The sequence below is a fragment of the Clytia hemisphaerica genome, unplaced genomic scaffold, assembly GCF_902728285.1.
Source record: "Clytia hemisphaerica strain Z4C2 unplaced genomic scaffold, Clytia hemisphaerica genome assembly, whole genome shotgun sequence".
NCBI lineage: Eukaryota > Metazoa > Cnidaria > Hydrozoa > Leptothecata > Clytiidae > Clytia > Clytia hemisphaerica.
The window spans coordinates 99,988-115,100 of NW_027103656.1; the positions used below are offsets into that span (position 1 = coordinate 99,988).

Here is a 15,113-nt window from a genome sequence, read left to right on the forward strand (position 1 = left end):
ACACTTCTTTGCTACTATTTTGAATTTTAAATGCCGGATGTAATAATGGTTTAGCAAAACAAAAAATCAAATGGTGTTGTCTGTTGGATAAACCATTGGTTTAGCAAACAAAGAAAACCCAGAAAAAGGACCGTTGGCTTTGATTGTCTGTTTAGGTACACTTTTAAATGAATGAATCAATGCGTTCGGTAAACCCTCTGTTTCACTTGGATTTTTGCCTAAATGGTATGTACCTCAGTAGGTGAAGCTTTTTGATAAGCCACCTATGTGACCTTAGACATAAGTGCATTAATTTATGTGAGAATTAAATTCTGCAAGTTTTGGGAGCTTTTCCAAAAATTCACAAAATTTTATGTTGTGAAGTTTTTAAGATCTTTTGCATTTGCAAAATATAATCTACACATAAAATTTAAAATCATAATTTTTGCCAAAACCCCTAGATGTGTTTTTTTTCTGCACACTTTCAACCTACCATGGTGCTCCTATGAATTAATCTGTGTCTGATTGTTTTTCCATCTGTTAGCAGTTTTTCTCGAAGCAGCTTATAAGTATTTTTATGATTTTTTGCACATATGTGCAAATTGACAATGCCCAAAATGTGATGACGCCAGATTCTCGGAAAAAAGCTTTTTGGGCAGAATTGGGTTGATCCAGGTAAAGGTACATTCACTTGCCAAGTGAATCATAAGCACCGAGTGAGAATCGAACCCTGACCTCCCAGACAAGAATCAAGGTTGATAACCACTACACTACTATGTCTACCTCCTAAAGCTTGGTAGCTTTTTCCAGTTTCTTAAAAATTCTTTTCTAGAAAGTAAAAAATTAGAATGGGACCTGCGGTGCCCATTGAACAAGCTCAAACAGAAACTTCAGAAGATGGAAAGATCTATGAGAGATCACAACAAGATGGTGAAATGTATTCTAAACCTACGGTTGGTATTATTTATCCACCACCTGAAGTCAGAAGTATCTTTTCAAATTGTTTTTCCTAAAACCATATTTCGTTTTTATTATATATATATTTAACAGTGCCACTGTACCATTAGAAGAATCTATTAAAGGCTGCATGATTTAAAGGTTTTTTTAAATATTATCTTCAAGTCAGTATTATGTTGTGGAAAAGCCAATGGATATCAACCCTTTCAGTCCCACCCGTGGCACTTGCTGCTTGAATAGATGACGTATGATCTAGTGCAGTTAGTACTATCCTTTGCAAAATGGTAGATAGTAACCTATGTTTTCAATATTTGTTTGTACAATACAGTTACATATACTATTTACAACTGTTGATTTCAGAAAAACAGACTTTCATTGTTTGCCTTTTAATAAAAGATTTAGAAACCTTTTTGCATTGTTTTAGTATCAAAATCACCACATAGACTCTATGAAAAAAGGGTAAAAATTTCATTGAAAATACCATTTTATTTTCAAGATTCATCTCGTTTACTTAAGTGTAATTTGTAAAAATCGCTCTTTGTAGAAAAAGGGTTGACTGTCAAAGGTAATAAGGTGAATAGAACTTTATCCCATTATATTGTTCTGTATATTGTAGTTAAAACAAAAATTCAAAACTTCATTTTTTGTAGTACTTTATTAAGTTTCTTGCGTACAATCATCCGCTATACATACAAAATTATCTAACTTGTTGGAAAAAATTCGTAGGGTCGTAAAATGTTGTAAAATTATAATAAAACATTGAAACAAAGGAAACCTGAGGAAACAAGAAGATGCTATTCTCAAGGGTCCGTTAGTCTTTTGACTTGTAATTTTTTAACATGAACTTATTCATGTGTCAGCATTTATATATTGTAGTCATTATCATTATCAAATTGTTTTTTTTATTTCAATTAAAAATCTAGTCAATTTTTTCTGATACCTTTAGAAAGTTTAGCGAATCTATCTGTAATGAAATTGTAAAATTGTAAAATTTTTGTATAATTTGTTTAGTTTACTAAACAATTATAGATGTGAATCTTGCAATCTCTAAAAGTTTTATGTTTCCTTAGCGTTTTTTCCCTCACAGATATTGTTGACAGGACTGCAAACTTTGTAGCTAGAAATGGTAAGTTACTTTGATCGCTTTCTACGATTGCTATATCTTTTTCTCAAAATGAGATGAATTATGAAAATCTCTTTATATATATAAATGTGTAAGTCAATTTTTTAGTGCGGCTTTTTCTTTTTACATAATTTGAATATGGAGTTTTAGAACATTGATTCTTGTTGTTTTTTCAGGTCCGGAATTTGAGGAAAGGATCCGTGGAAATGAAGCTGATAATCCAAAGTTCAATTTCTTGAACCCCAATGACCCTTACCATGCATATTATGCTCACAAGTTAAAAGAATACAGAGAAACTGATATTGCAGATCTGCGTAGGTTTAAATTGTGTTGTTTGTCTCAAAAATTGGATTAACAGATACCTTTACTGAGAGAAGAAATTTTTGCTGGCAACAATATTTAGGAATTTAATTTCACAGTATTTTGGTTTATTTAAAAGAAATTAAATTTCACGAAACACTTCAAAATGTGTCAACCGCTAAATATGCTGTGTTTGAGGATTGAACTGCAAAGTTTTAAATTCAGCAAGTAATAGTGATTTTATTCTCTAGAAACATTCTAAGTTCTTTTAATTAACAAATTTTAGTGCCTTTCTAGTCAATCTAGGGGGTAAAAAATCCGAAAAAAATTGGTTTGACCACTGCACCGTTGAAGGCACATATACCACAAAAAATACAAACAAAGCATAAGTCGCTACCTTAATTCAAAAGGGGCCTAAGTCCAGGTACCCCCCAGTTCAAAAGGGGCCTAAGTCCATTTTTATGAAATTTGAGATCTTTAGTTTTTCTCAATCTCTGGCTCATTTGCTCTTTTTTGATGTACATAACAAGTAGTTTTTAAAGTTGAAAAGGCTCATAACTTCATATTGAAGCTCTGATAAAAGTGATGCTAAATTCAAAAGAGGCCTAAGTCCATCATATTTTTACAATAAAGGGCCTAAGTCCACCAAAATAAGTTTGTTAAGTTTTAAAAGGGGCCTAAGTCCACCAAAATAAGTTTGTTAAGTTTTAAAAGAGGCCTAAGTCCAATTAAATTGCAAATGGGCCTAAGTCCATGCATCCTAAAAAGTTTAATTGAGTTTTTCCTTAACTAATTGAGATTGTCTTTTCTCTTTATCTTGAATCTAGGTGTAAGTGGCTTTAATTTGGAGTGTCATATGTGCAGGTTTTGAACTTTTAAAGGCAGAAATTAACCCTCACACATTTTTCAAAATTCATGTTTAATTCAAAAAAGGCCTAAGTCCACTCTGCACGATTTACTAAGTTGCACCTTGTACGTACAAAAATATCTACTTTCCAAAAGAATGCCTTTTTATTGAAAAAACAAGTTCAAGCTATGGCTTTCAGAAAACATTTACTTCATAGCTTTACCATCAAAAATGGTTTCAGAATAAAGGAAAAATTTTAATCGCAATTTTCTCAAAATGACCAAAATGGACTTAGGCCCCTTTTGAATTAAGGCTCACAGGACTTAGGCCCCTTTTGAATTAAGGTAGCGAAGTTAAAAGTCTACTTTCTGCTAGGTTTAAGTGATACCAATAAGGCTGTAGTAGACTGACAATATTTTAGTTTCCAATTTCATTCTCATATTTCTACGTTCATATTTTAGCATCACTAAACGAAAAGGAACCACAAAAAGCACCTCAAACTCAAACAAAGGTACTTTGAAAAAGCATTTTGAAAAGCTCATCACTAAACTTAGGTTTTTTTCTATTATGATAACAAGATATTTGGCTTGTTGCTTGAATTTAGAAATATTTAAATATTTTGCATCAGTCAAAAAATTAACTTTTTGTACGAAAGGTTTCTGAATTTCGGAAAAATGCCATATGTACTTACTTGGTCCTACTCACTCTTCCAGAAACAAGCTCCACAAGTTATAGAAACAATCATTCCAAAAGATCCGCCACCAGCATACGAGTTCACTGCGGATCCACCTACCATTTCTGCTCTTGATCTGTAAGTAAAAGCTGTAATTTCTTTTCTAATTTCTTTCTACACATGTTTGTTTTTAGAAAAATAACAATACAAAGATTTCAGTCAATCTTTCTAGACAAACTGATACCTCCCCTATCCATTAAACAATCCACTCAATGACTTGCTGTTTATAACAAATAAATAATATTAATAAAATGATCAATTCCCTTGTTTTTGTCATCAAGCAGTGGTGCTTTTATTTCGTGAAATGTAGTTTTGAATATAGCACTGGTAATGTTTGGTTCGTGTTTTCTTTTCAGGGACATTGTCAAACTAACTGCTCAGTTCGTTGCAAAAAATGGCAAAGGTTTTCTGACCAATCTAATGACAAGAGAACAGAGGAATTATCAGTTTGATTTTTTGAGACCACAACACAGTTTATTCCAATATTTCACCCGTTTAGTTGAACAATATACTAAGGTTTGTACTATTGGTTCGTAATTTTTTATAGAAATATAGTTTTTAAAGCAAGAATCTACCGGTAACCTTTTAGAATATCTGATAACTGATAACACCAATTGAAAACTTGAAAGTTGTTTTTTGAATTGCTTTCCTTAACAATACTATTTTGTCCACCTCATCTTGCAACAGTGCCCTCAACTAAACATTGCAGTGTCAAATTTCCTTAAAAATATCTAAACTATGGAGACAAATATCATTGAACTATGTTTTTATTCTTACCTCTAGGTATTACTACCACCTGGGGATATTACACAGAAATTGCAAAAAGACTTAAGTGACCAATGGAAGGTAACTATGAATATTTTTTTCACTTCAACATATTCAATTTAAACAGACGGTTGGTTTTCATTTTCGGATGAAGTGTTAAAATACTTTTTTTTATTGACCGTCCGCCAATTTCTTTGTCCAACCCTACTGTAGTCTGTAGAAATAGTATACTGACTCCTTTCTTCATTATTATGGATAAGAATTTTTAAGGAAAAAGACTTCTTGCAACAGGGTTGACTTTTAAGTGCCTTTTTGAGAAATAAAATTTTTATTTGGGAAATTTCTAGATCTTTTTTGTTATTTCAGGTGTTAGATACAGTAAAATATCGTGTAGAATGGCAACAATATCAGGATCGTGAAAAACGGAAAGTTGAAGATGAAAAAGAAAGAGAGAGAAGTATGAATTTAAAAAGTTTATGTTTTTTTACGAAAAGATCAACACAGCGTGCTGAAGACCTGCTCTCATTTGAGAATGCTCCGTAACACTTTTTTTCCTTACTGCATATCTCAGTGGAATGTTTTGGGAGGTAATATACGAGATCTACCTTCAATTAAAACTTTCTAAAAAGCAATCTATAAATTTTTGAGACCCAAGCAATCTCATGTTTTTGACGTTCCTGACATTCAAGGAGTAATCTTTTTTAATCGACTTCGGGTCGGTTTCAGCCATCTCAACGAGCATAAATTTAGACATGGCTTCCGCGACACTTTAGGCCCTTTCTGTGGTTGCCAAACTAACTCTGTTGAAAACACTCAGCACTTTATTCTGCACTGCTCTATATATTCCCATGCAAGACAATCTTTGTTCGACAAACTTCAGACCCTAGGCATTGTTTTTCATCCACTTAACCCTCCTTTTTTCTGTCGGCTTTTATTATATGGGGATGAAAGTTTGACTTCAAATCTAAATAAATCTATTCTTTGTTCTGTTGTTGAATTTCTTAACGAAACTGGAAGGTTTAGTGGTGCTTTATTTTAGGCTTTTACCTAACAATTGTAGCTTCCTCCTCCAAGATTTTTTTATTTTTTATTTTGCCTATTTACTTATTTTTTTTTTTTAACATAGTCTAGTACCTCTGGCGATATAACGTTAGTTCCTAGCGGGGGGGGAGGGACTATATTTTATGTTTAAGTAATGTTTTGTAACATATGTTCGTAGTGTATAGGGTTAGGGGGTAGAGTAACTTTTTTGGGGGGTATCTTCAGATCTTCTTCGCATGGTGTTTTTTCTGTTCCATATAATGATAGAAGACATTTAAAAAAAATAATAATAGTTTCATGCATTTTTGACGAATTCCAGCCCAAAAAACTGCCCGGGGGGCTTTTATACTATAAAAATCAGCTTTTTTGAGGTTTATTCTTCATATCTTTTCCAAAACTTGCTCAAATTCGAGATGTAGTGTTTTTTATGAAAATTTAACCTATTGTGATGCATTCTGCGCAATCTTAAAGGTCAGAAGTCCAAAATTGGCCGAACCCCCCTGGGGGTACTGATTCGCACTACAGGCAAAAATTGGAAAAAATGGCATTTTCTGGCCTTTTCAGGCCTGTAAATATGTCAAAACTATTGCAAATCTTATTTTTTTCACTTGCTGTACTGAATTTTATGAAGAAACAACAAAATAATAATATTGGGTTGCAAGTTTTTTGGGCTGGAATTCGTTAAAAATGCATAAAATTAAAAAAATAATTTTTAAAATGTCTTCTATCATTATATGGAACAGAAAAAGCACCAGGCGAAGAAGATCTGAAGATACCGACTTTTACCCCCTACCCCTAAGTGTACAAGTGTCTTTGTTTCAATAAAGAAAAAAAAAATGCTACGTACTGGGTATTACATTATAATTTGATCTCAAACTTTAGATCTTATCTTTGAAACACCTGGTATTTTTTGGCTTCGCTTCTTTCTTACCGGTGCATAAAAAACTATAAGGGCAATTTTCTTTCAAATTCATTCTTTCAATTTTTTCATTCAGTTGCATTCGCATCTATTGATTGGCATGATTTCGTTGTCGTGGAAACGGTAAATTTCAATGAAGAAGAAACAGGTACCCATCATTTGTATCATGTACCCCCTCTCAAATGGAATGTTGTATCCTTAGCTATCCTTAGTTTTAACATTTCATTGCATACAAAAATTAACTGAAGGCAGCCATTTAAAAGTCCAAATACTGTAGAAAAAAAACTCAGCTTTTACGATGTATTTTTGTCCCTTTGCCTATGAAGAACTATTTGCCACGACAACTGTATGACGACGACACATGGACCTTCCGTGGCTAAGAATAATGATAAATGTTTGCTTATAATTATTTCAGCCAATCTTCCACCTCCTGTGAAGAAAGATCAACTAGGAGCAAGAATGTTACAAGAAGAACGTATTGAAAAACTGAAGGTAATTTAAATTCTCTTTATCCTTCTTTTGTTAAACCATAGTACATATTATAATGAAGCTTTTACATTTTTTTCTGCTGTGGGACAAGTTCGCTATCGATAAAGTGGATTTTTAACAAACGAGTTGCGAGTTGGTCCTACGAGTTGCGAGTTGCTATCAAATATGCGAGTTGCAAGTTGGTTTTTGCGAGTTGCGAGTTACGAGTTGTTTTTTTAACCAAATAAAAGTGCGAGTTGCGAGTTGAAAATTTCACGTTAAGACATAAAAATCGCGAGTTGCAAATTAAAATCGCGAGTTGCAAATTAAAATCGTGAGTTGAAAATTAAAATCGCGAGTTGGAAAATCAAAAGTGCGAGTTGAAAAATCAAAAGTGCGAGTTGAAAATTAAAATCGCGAGTTGCAAATTTTAATTAATGTGTGAGTTTCAACCAGTGTGGAGAATTTTGTTGTTAGGGCGACATGTCTAGGTTCAAAATTGGAGACAAGTTTTGTATTGGAAGCATAAAAGCTGATAGAAAACTATTTATACTGTGAAACTCGTGTAATTCGAATCTTAAAATTTCATATAGTAGGTGGTAAAATAAATATTTACGATAGAATAAAGAAAGAAAATCCTAGATTGGAAATAATAGTTGTACTCGTTCATTTGTGAGCATTGGCTCGATAGCTCTCATTCGTTCTGTCATGTCCTTGCGCTACTTTGAGAATCCCGAGACTTTTATCGCAACAGTGGAACTGCACACTGAGATCTGCTTAACTCAAATCCCGTTTCGTTCAAAAATGTGGGAGGAATGTTTTGATTCACTTCAATGACCCGCCCCGCTCTGGTTTCGAACGTTTTGAGCGTTCGATTTTTATAAAGCCACTTACTTTTCGAATTACGAAAACATTCGAAATGACGAAATGAAAACATTCGAACATTCGAAAGTGTCGTGTAGAACGGGCCTTAATAAAATAATGTTTGAGAAAGTTGAGTGTTTACCCGTAATAAAATCAAAATACCGGGAAAAATAATTTTTTTTTGAACCGAAAAAAATAGAGTGGCGTCGACTTCCTCTCAACAGTGGGAGTTTGGATTTTTTTCTGGGAAAACCAGTAGTTAACCTTCGAATTCCGCGCTGGACGCTGCTTAACCTTAAGCTATAAGCTATCAACACACACGTACACTCACGAATAAACCCCCGCCCTGTGCTGTGCCGTGCTGCTTTTTAAACCCCGCACTCGCGCGCATTATTTCATATGGATAAGCACTATTCACTATCGTAACTCAGAAAACCAGACGCTTGATGGTCTAAAAAAATATTTCTTTACCCTCAAAATATACCGTATTTCTGCAAAATAAAGACAATAAACAAACTGCAAAAATGCGAAATTCATATACATGCTTTTTTTTTTATAAGCATAACGCTTATAAGCATATGAAGGCTCAGATTTGCAGATTTCCTAAGCATAACATAAGCATATACGCTAGCCTGAAATATTTTTCAAGTAGCCAATCTCTTCTATTCAAAAAAGGTTTGCAAGTGGTCAAGTAAAAAAATACATTGCACGGCTAGCCACATTCCACTGCTCAAAAATTTTACTTGGTTAAAATATCAACTCGTAACTCGCAACTCGCAAAAACCAACTCGCAACTCGCATATTTGATAGCAACTCGCAACTCGCAGGACCAACTCGCAACTCGCATATTATCAATTCACGAAACTATGAAACTACATTGGATCGTAGAAATTAATTTACAATGTCTAATCACGTGAAGTGATTTTCTTAGCAATGGTCAGTTTTTTTAAAAAAATTTTTTAGTTCCTTTCCTCTCTGATTTTCCGATTCCGTTTTCCAGGCCACGGGTGAGGACGCGGAACAAGTTGAAATGGACGTGGAAGAGGAAGAAGAAGAACTGTATCAGCCTTATCAACAAGAGCAAGAAAAAGAAAAGGCGGACTCTGATATGGTGAGATGATTTGATGCTATTGTAGTTTCCGGATTTTGTTGAGCTCTTAATTTTGATAAACATTTTGACATCTTCACGAAGCGTAGTGATCATGTTGAATATCGATTGTGGATCTTCTTTTGAGCTATAAGTTTATCGATACTGTATCGAGAATCAATTTTGAAATTTTAATTTCAATCCAGGATGAGGAAAGTGACGAAGAAGAGGCTCAACCGCCCGCTTTCAAACCGCCTATGATGCCACCCCTGCCAAGTGGCCCTGTTAATATTCGAAAATATGATCCGAAAGCTTCCAAACAACCTCAACCCACACCCGGTGGTGTGCCTGAGAAGTATGTTTCCTGCATCTCTCGATCACATACAAATTATTTTACGTTTTCATCATAAACATTTCAAATTCATTTAGACCATAGTATAAGAAAGCCGCGGCTGGAATGATAACATCTGAACTTCTGTTGTTCTATCTCTGTCGTATTTGATGACTATTTTTTTATCAAGAGATCAGTAATGTAGCATCTTTAATGGTAAATTTTATTGGTTTGTCGTTATTACTTACTTCCCAGTTTGTTTTAGACATTATTGATATACCATTGATAATTGTAAAGAAAATATCAACAATAAGAAATTTAAACAAGCACAAAATGGCTGGGCTGAAAGAACTCAAAAATAAACAAAGTGCCTCGTATGCCTTCGCAATATTTCAGTGAAATCTTTTTAGAAATCAATGAAAAGGTACATCTAGATAATACTGTGAAAGTTTCAAGCCAGCACCTTCAAAATTTATCATTCAAACTGCCAAGAAAGTTGTCATTTTGAATATAGTTCTTATTATTTCAATTTTGGCGAAAAAATATTTTTTCCACAAAATACCCCTAAAATATGTCCAAATTAGTTCAAGTGTTCTATTGGGTACAGATTCAAAGATATCTAGCAATAAAAAAACTTTTTGTGAAGGAAAATGGAAGAGAAAAATTTCAAAAACTATCTACCAATAATAAACTGAGCATCTTAATGTTTTTATAAAGCTCGGAGACAGAGATAGAACAGCAATTAACTGAGAAGACAATGTGGTACATATTCCAGCCGCGGCTTTCTTATACTATGTTTAGACCAATTAAAAAAAACGAATTATCGAACTTCAATGTATACTTATACCTAAAACCTTGTAAAGTAAATCGTCTAAATAAACATAATTGATTGTACAGATCAGAGAAGGGTCGTTCACGCGTGCCAATTTTGCACTGGCTTTTTAAATAATTGATGTTTGAATTATTTTCTCTTTTCAAGGTATTTGATTTCACCGTTGACGGGTGAGAAGATCCCGGTTGGCTCGATGGAATCTCACAATGAGATTGCATTGCTCGATCCACGATGGAAAGAACAGAAGGAGAAAGCCATCGAAGAGAAGCGACAACAAGAACAAGTCTTTGCTGAGGGTAACTACTTATTTAGATCCTTTCAAGTGAATCCTTTTAGTCGTTTTGAAAGGATCGAACGAAAATTTCCGAAATTGTATTACAATGTATGTTGGTGTTGTCATAGTGGGAAGAGGAGTATCAAGCCCCCCCCCCTTAAAAATGGCACCCCCTCTTTAAACTCAACCCCCCTCTTAAAAATGAAAATTCCTCAACCCCACTCTTTTTATTCAACCCCCCTCTTTTTCCCAGGTTTAAGTTCAACCCCCCTCTTTTTTTCGACCTTTTACGCGCAAACTCTTACAATCTCTAACTAAGGGTTGAAAAAGCAACATACTCCATCAAGAGTTGTAGAAACAGAGTTTTTGCTGCATTCAAATGAATGGAAATATAATAATTGTTGAGAAATTTAAAAATGAATGGAAAACACTCTTTTGCAAATTGCCAAATCTTCCAAGCCCCCCCCCTTAAAAATTAACCCCCCTCTTTTGTCAAGCCAACCCAGTTTAATGAAATTTTTCACAAGCCCCCCCCCCTTATTTTAAATTCAGTAAAATTCTCAAACCCCCCCCCCCCTTTTTAAAGGGGGGGTGCCCACTATGGTTGTGGAATATAGTATTTACCTAACAGATGAATAAGTTGTCATTGAATGTTCTTGCCGATTTGGCTTTTAAAGTATTTTTTATCTTATTATACCCTTGCGCATCTTATTTTAAGTATGCTTACGTGAATGATTTAAAATATCTTCATTTGTATGCTCATATATAGAAAATAAATCAGTTGAACAGTTTCCAATTTTTTTTTTTTTTCATGTCAGGTGTTCATATTGGTGATACTTTGAAACAACTTGCGGAAAGGCGTTCCGATATTTTCGGAGTCGCTGCAGAGGAGACGCTGATTGGTCGAAAATTGGGGGAAGAGAGGAACAGGCGTTGAAAAAGACTCCAAAAGAAGTTTGGGACGGTCATACTGCAAGTATCGAGCGAACGACCAAGATGGCGCACTCCAACATTACTTACGAAGATCAAATTAAGGCCATCCATAAAGCCAAAGGTCTACTGTAAGTGGTTTGTTATTTTATGTTTTTCTCGTTTGACGCCAATGGATACTTCCATCAGAGATACATGGAGTTAGAGAAAATTTATCACATTCTCTTGATTGGTAGTATGAAAGTTTTGATCACATACTTGCGCCGCAATGGAGATCGTTTGAGTTCTGATCACTTCCAAGTAGTGTGTTAAGGATGTATGGTGACAGACTCTCTACCTTGTCGATGTTTTGCTTCATTGTTGAAATAATTTTATATCTTTATTAATGTTCTTTATGATATTCTTCCCTGTTTTGGTCATTTATGTTTTTTTTCTTTTTAACTCATCCAGGCCATCGGAAGACGCTGAGCGTATTGGTCCATCGATGAAGCAACCACCGCCTAGACCTGGTCCGCCACCACCACGACCAATGCCACCACGCCCTACTCCTCCTTCTCGGCCAATGGACGACACTCCCGCTCCTATTGTCACTATCCGATCTGGTGATGGTCCAGGCCCGTCTAAAAACAATCCTCAAGCACCCAAACCACTTATGGGTGCACCACCCATGGAGCCGCCTCGCAACATGCCACCACCTGTCAACATGCCTCCTCGCCCACCACAGAACCCGATGATGCGCCCACCTCCCATGATGAGACCTCCAGGACCAGGAGACATGGGTATGATGCAACCACCTCCTCTCATGCCCCCACCTCCCGGTATGATGATGCCACCACCCCCAGGAGGTATGATGCCTCCACCACCGGGTGGAATGATGCCGCCCAGACCACCTCAAATGGATGACCCAGGTATATATGAATTTCTTCTGAACTTTCAATCGAAAATTTGGCACATTTATTTGCTAAATTTGAGACCCTTTTATTACATACAAGCTGTTGTCAAATAACATTTAAGGCAGACCTATTGCAAAAAAGATGATATAGTAAAATAGGTAGTCGGGTTTCTTGATTCTTTCTCCTTTTGAAATTAAATTGAATTGAATTTGATTTCTTTTCTTTTCCTTCAAGGTATGCGAGGTCCTCCACCACAAAATATGGATGATGATGAACCGGCTTCGAAGAGAGCCAAATTCGATGAGTCCGACCTCATCCCTGAGGACGCTTTCATGCGACAAAATGCACCAAACGTCACGTTCCGCGTACAAGTTCCGGATCTACCCGACAAATCTGACTGGCAGTGTCAAGGACAAACTCTTTCCATCAGTGCCATGTTGTCTGAATCGGTAAGTTGTTGCTGATCCTTGTTGCATGTCAAAGTTTTTAGGTCTTTGGTTAATTCTTTCTTATTCGATCTTCAAGGGACCAAAAATTATCTTCGTATTAAAAAAGGATTCGAATTACAGAGAGAGACTTTTCAGCTGAGGGGCCAATATTTCAATTCGAATTACAGAAAAAATAGAGAGAGAGTTGACTTGTTACTTTTACTTTGAGCGAAAAAAAAATATGTTTGGCAAATCATCAAAACTCTCCATCACTAAGGCATCATCATAACTTAAATATTTGGTTTTCTTTAGTGTGCATCGATCAAAGCAAAGGTCAACGCAATGATCGGAATGCCTGCTGGCAAACAGAAACTGCAACTTGGAGTAAGTAGTCCCTTTGGCTTGGTAGTAGTGTTCCTCCTATAAAAGAAAAACTAAAGTCTGTCCAGATATAATTGGCAGTGGAAACAAGAATGCCTGTAACTTTTGATGGTCAAATATAACTATGGAATTTTTTTTTGCTTGTTTTAGAGAATCAAAAGCGCTATATTTCAATGTATTTTCGGTTGAAAAATTCGCGATTTTTAGCGGTTAAATTTGCGATTGCAAAAATTGAGCTTTTTTTCTACTTATGCTATAACGTCCATTTTTACACCAGTGGTAGTTCAACCTTAGGTTAAGAAGTTTGTTAAATTTCAAGGCAAACCGAAAAGTCCTTCGGAAGATATGGGATCCGAAATAACCCTTGGTAGCACTTTTCTGTGAAATATCAAATCTCCAACTTATTACTAAAAACGGGGGTAGTGATATGATTGATAACACAGTTTTTTGATCATAATACATTTTACGATCTCTTTAATGACCTCATAGCCATACTGTGTTTAGTGTTTTGGGAATAAGCAAAGTTCTTTAATGACTTAAAAATAACAAAGACAATATAAGTTCATGCTTATCTTTTCAATAAAAACAATTATACTGTGACTTCGTTTCGAAATAATCAATGATACCAATAAACCAATGCACCAACACTTAACATTTTCCAACTTTTAATTGCACTGTTAAAAAAAGATAACATAACCCCCGTTTTTAGTAATAAGTTGGAGATTTGATATTTCACAGAAAAGTGCTACTAAGGGGTATTTCGGGTCCCATATCTTCCGAAGGACTTTTCTATTTGCCTTGAAATTTGACAACCTTCTTAACCTAAGGTTGAACTACCACTGGTGTAAAAATGAACGTTATAGCATAAGTAGAAAAAAAGCTCAATTTTTGCAATAGCAAATTTAACCGCTAAAAGTCGCGAATTTTTCAACAAAGAATACATTGAAATATAGCGCTCTTGATTCTCTAAAACAAGCAAAAAGAATTTCCATAATTATATTTGACTGTCAAAAGTTACAGGCATTCTTGTTTCCACTGCCAATTATATCTGGACAGACTTTAAATCCGTTTATATTCGAAACAAATTATTGGAATTGTTTCCGCAGTCGACCCTAAAGAACACTCGCTTATTGGGCCATTCCAGTAAAAAATCACACGAGGGTGGACGAACCTTTTCAAGTCAAAAAAAAATTATTGAAAATGTGTAGTTACCCCCTGGAAAATGGCAAAATGTACTAAAACACCTTTCGAAAAATTATTATGAAAAATATAAAAATTATACCTTAAAGTAAGGGTGGACGATTAGCCTATTACCCCCTGGAAATTTTAGAATGATTTTTTACCCCCTTATAAAAATGAAAAAACAACCCCTGGAAATTTTTTTCAGATTACCCTCCGGAAATGTTCGTCCAGATTACCCTCTGGAAATTGTCGTCCACCTGTATGGATATAAAATGGAATAACCCATTTAAGCAATCGCATCTTTTACATCAGCAATTTATTTTGATCCTTAAAAAAGAGTAAATAATATGTCTGTCGTTTTGAAGTATTTCGAACCAAGAAATTCTTTTTACGTTCATAAAATATCCTGCAAAGTTCAATTTTCAATATTTTTTTCATTACAGTCGTTATTCGTGAAGGACTCGAACACATTGGCATTTTATAATTTCACATCATCAAGTTTGGTACAACTGCAAGTCAAGGAAAGAGGTGGTCGTAAAAAATAGATCAATATTTTTAAAATTTTATTTTATAAGTAGGTACCCCGCCATTTTTTAATTTTGTACTTTGAATAGAGTCGATAAATTCAAAGATGAAGTGTAAATATCTTAAAAAAAAAGTTGTGACTTAATCTTTTACTTTACACTTTTGTTATAACTTATCTAAGAATTCCAATCTAAAGCAAATTTAAGCCTATTCAGGGGAGGTCTTGCAGTTACTCCTTGACACTATGTGGAATA

General features: G+C 34.8%; 1 protein-coding gene across 1 annotated transcript; it reads left to right on the forward strand.

Moving 5' to 3' along the window:
• The first annotated feature begins 777 nt into the window (after positions 1–777).
• On the forward strand, positions 778–15,064 carry LOC136803181 (splicing factor 3A subunit 1-like). The gene is given in 19 exon segments (XM_067059918.1): positions 778–966; positions 2,024–2,062; positions 2,236–2,373; positions 3,668–3,717; positions 3,920–4,017; positions 4,296–4,455; positions 4,723–4,785; positions 5,071–5,161; positions 6,741–6,812; positions 7,080–7,156; positions 8,997–9,107; positions 9,290–9,438; positions 10,394–10,542; positions 11,339–11,442; positions 11,445–11,581; positions 11,901–12,358; positions 12,578–12,792; positions 13,084–13,155; positions 14,778–15,064. Coding segments are annotated over 19 exon segments (2,424 nt in total). The 5' UTR covers positions 778–827; the 3' UTR covers positions 14,880–15,064.
• Positions 15,065–15,113: the final 49 nt, after the last annotated feature.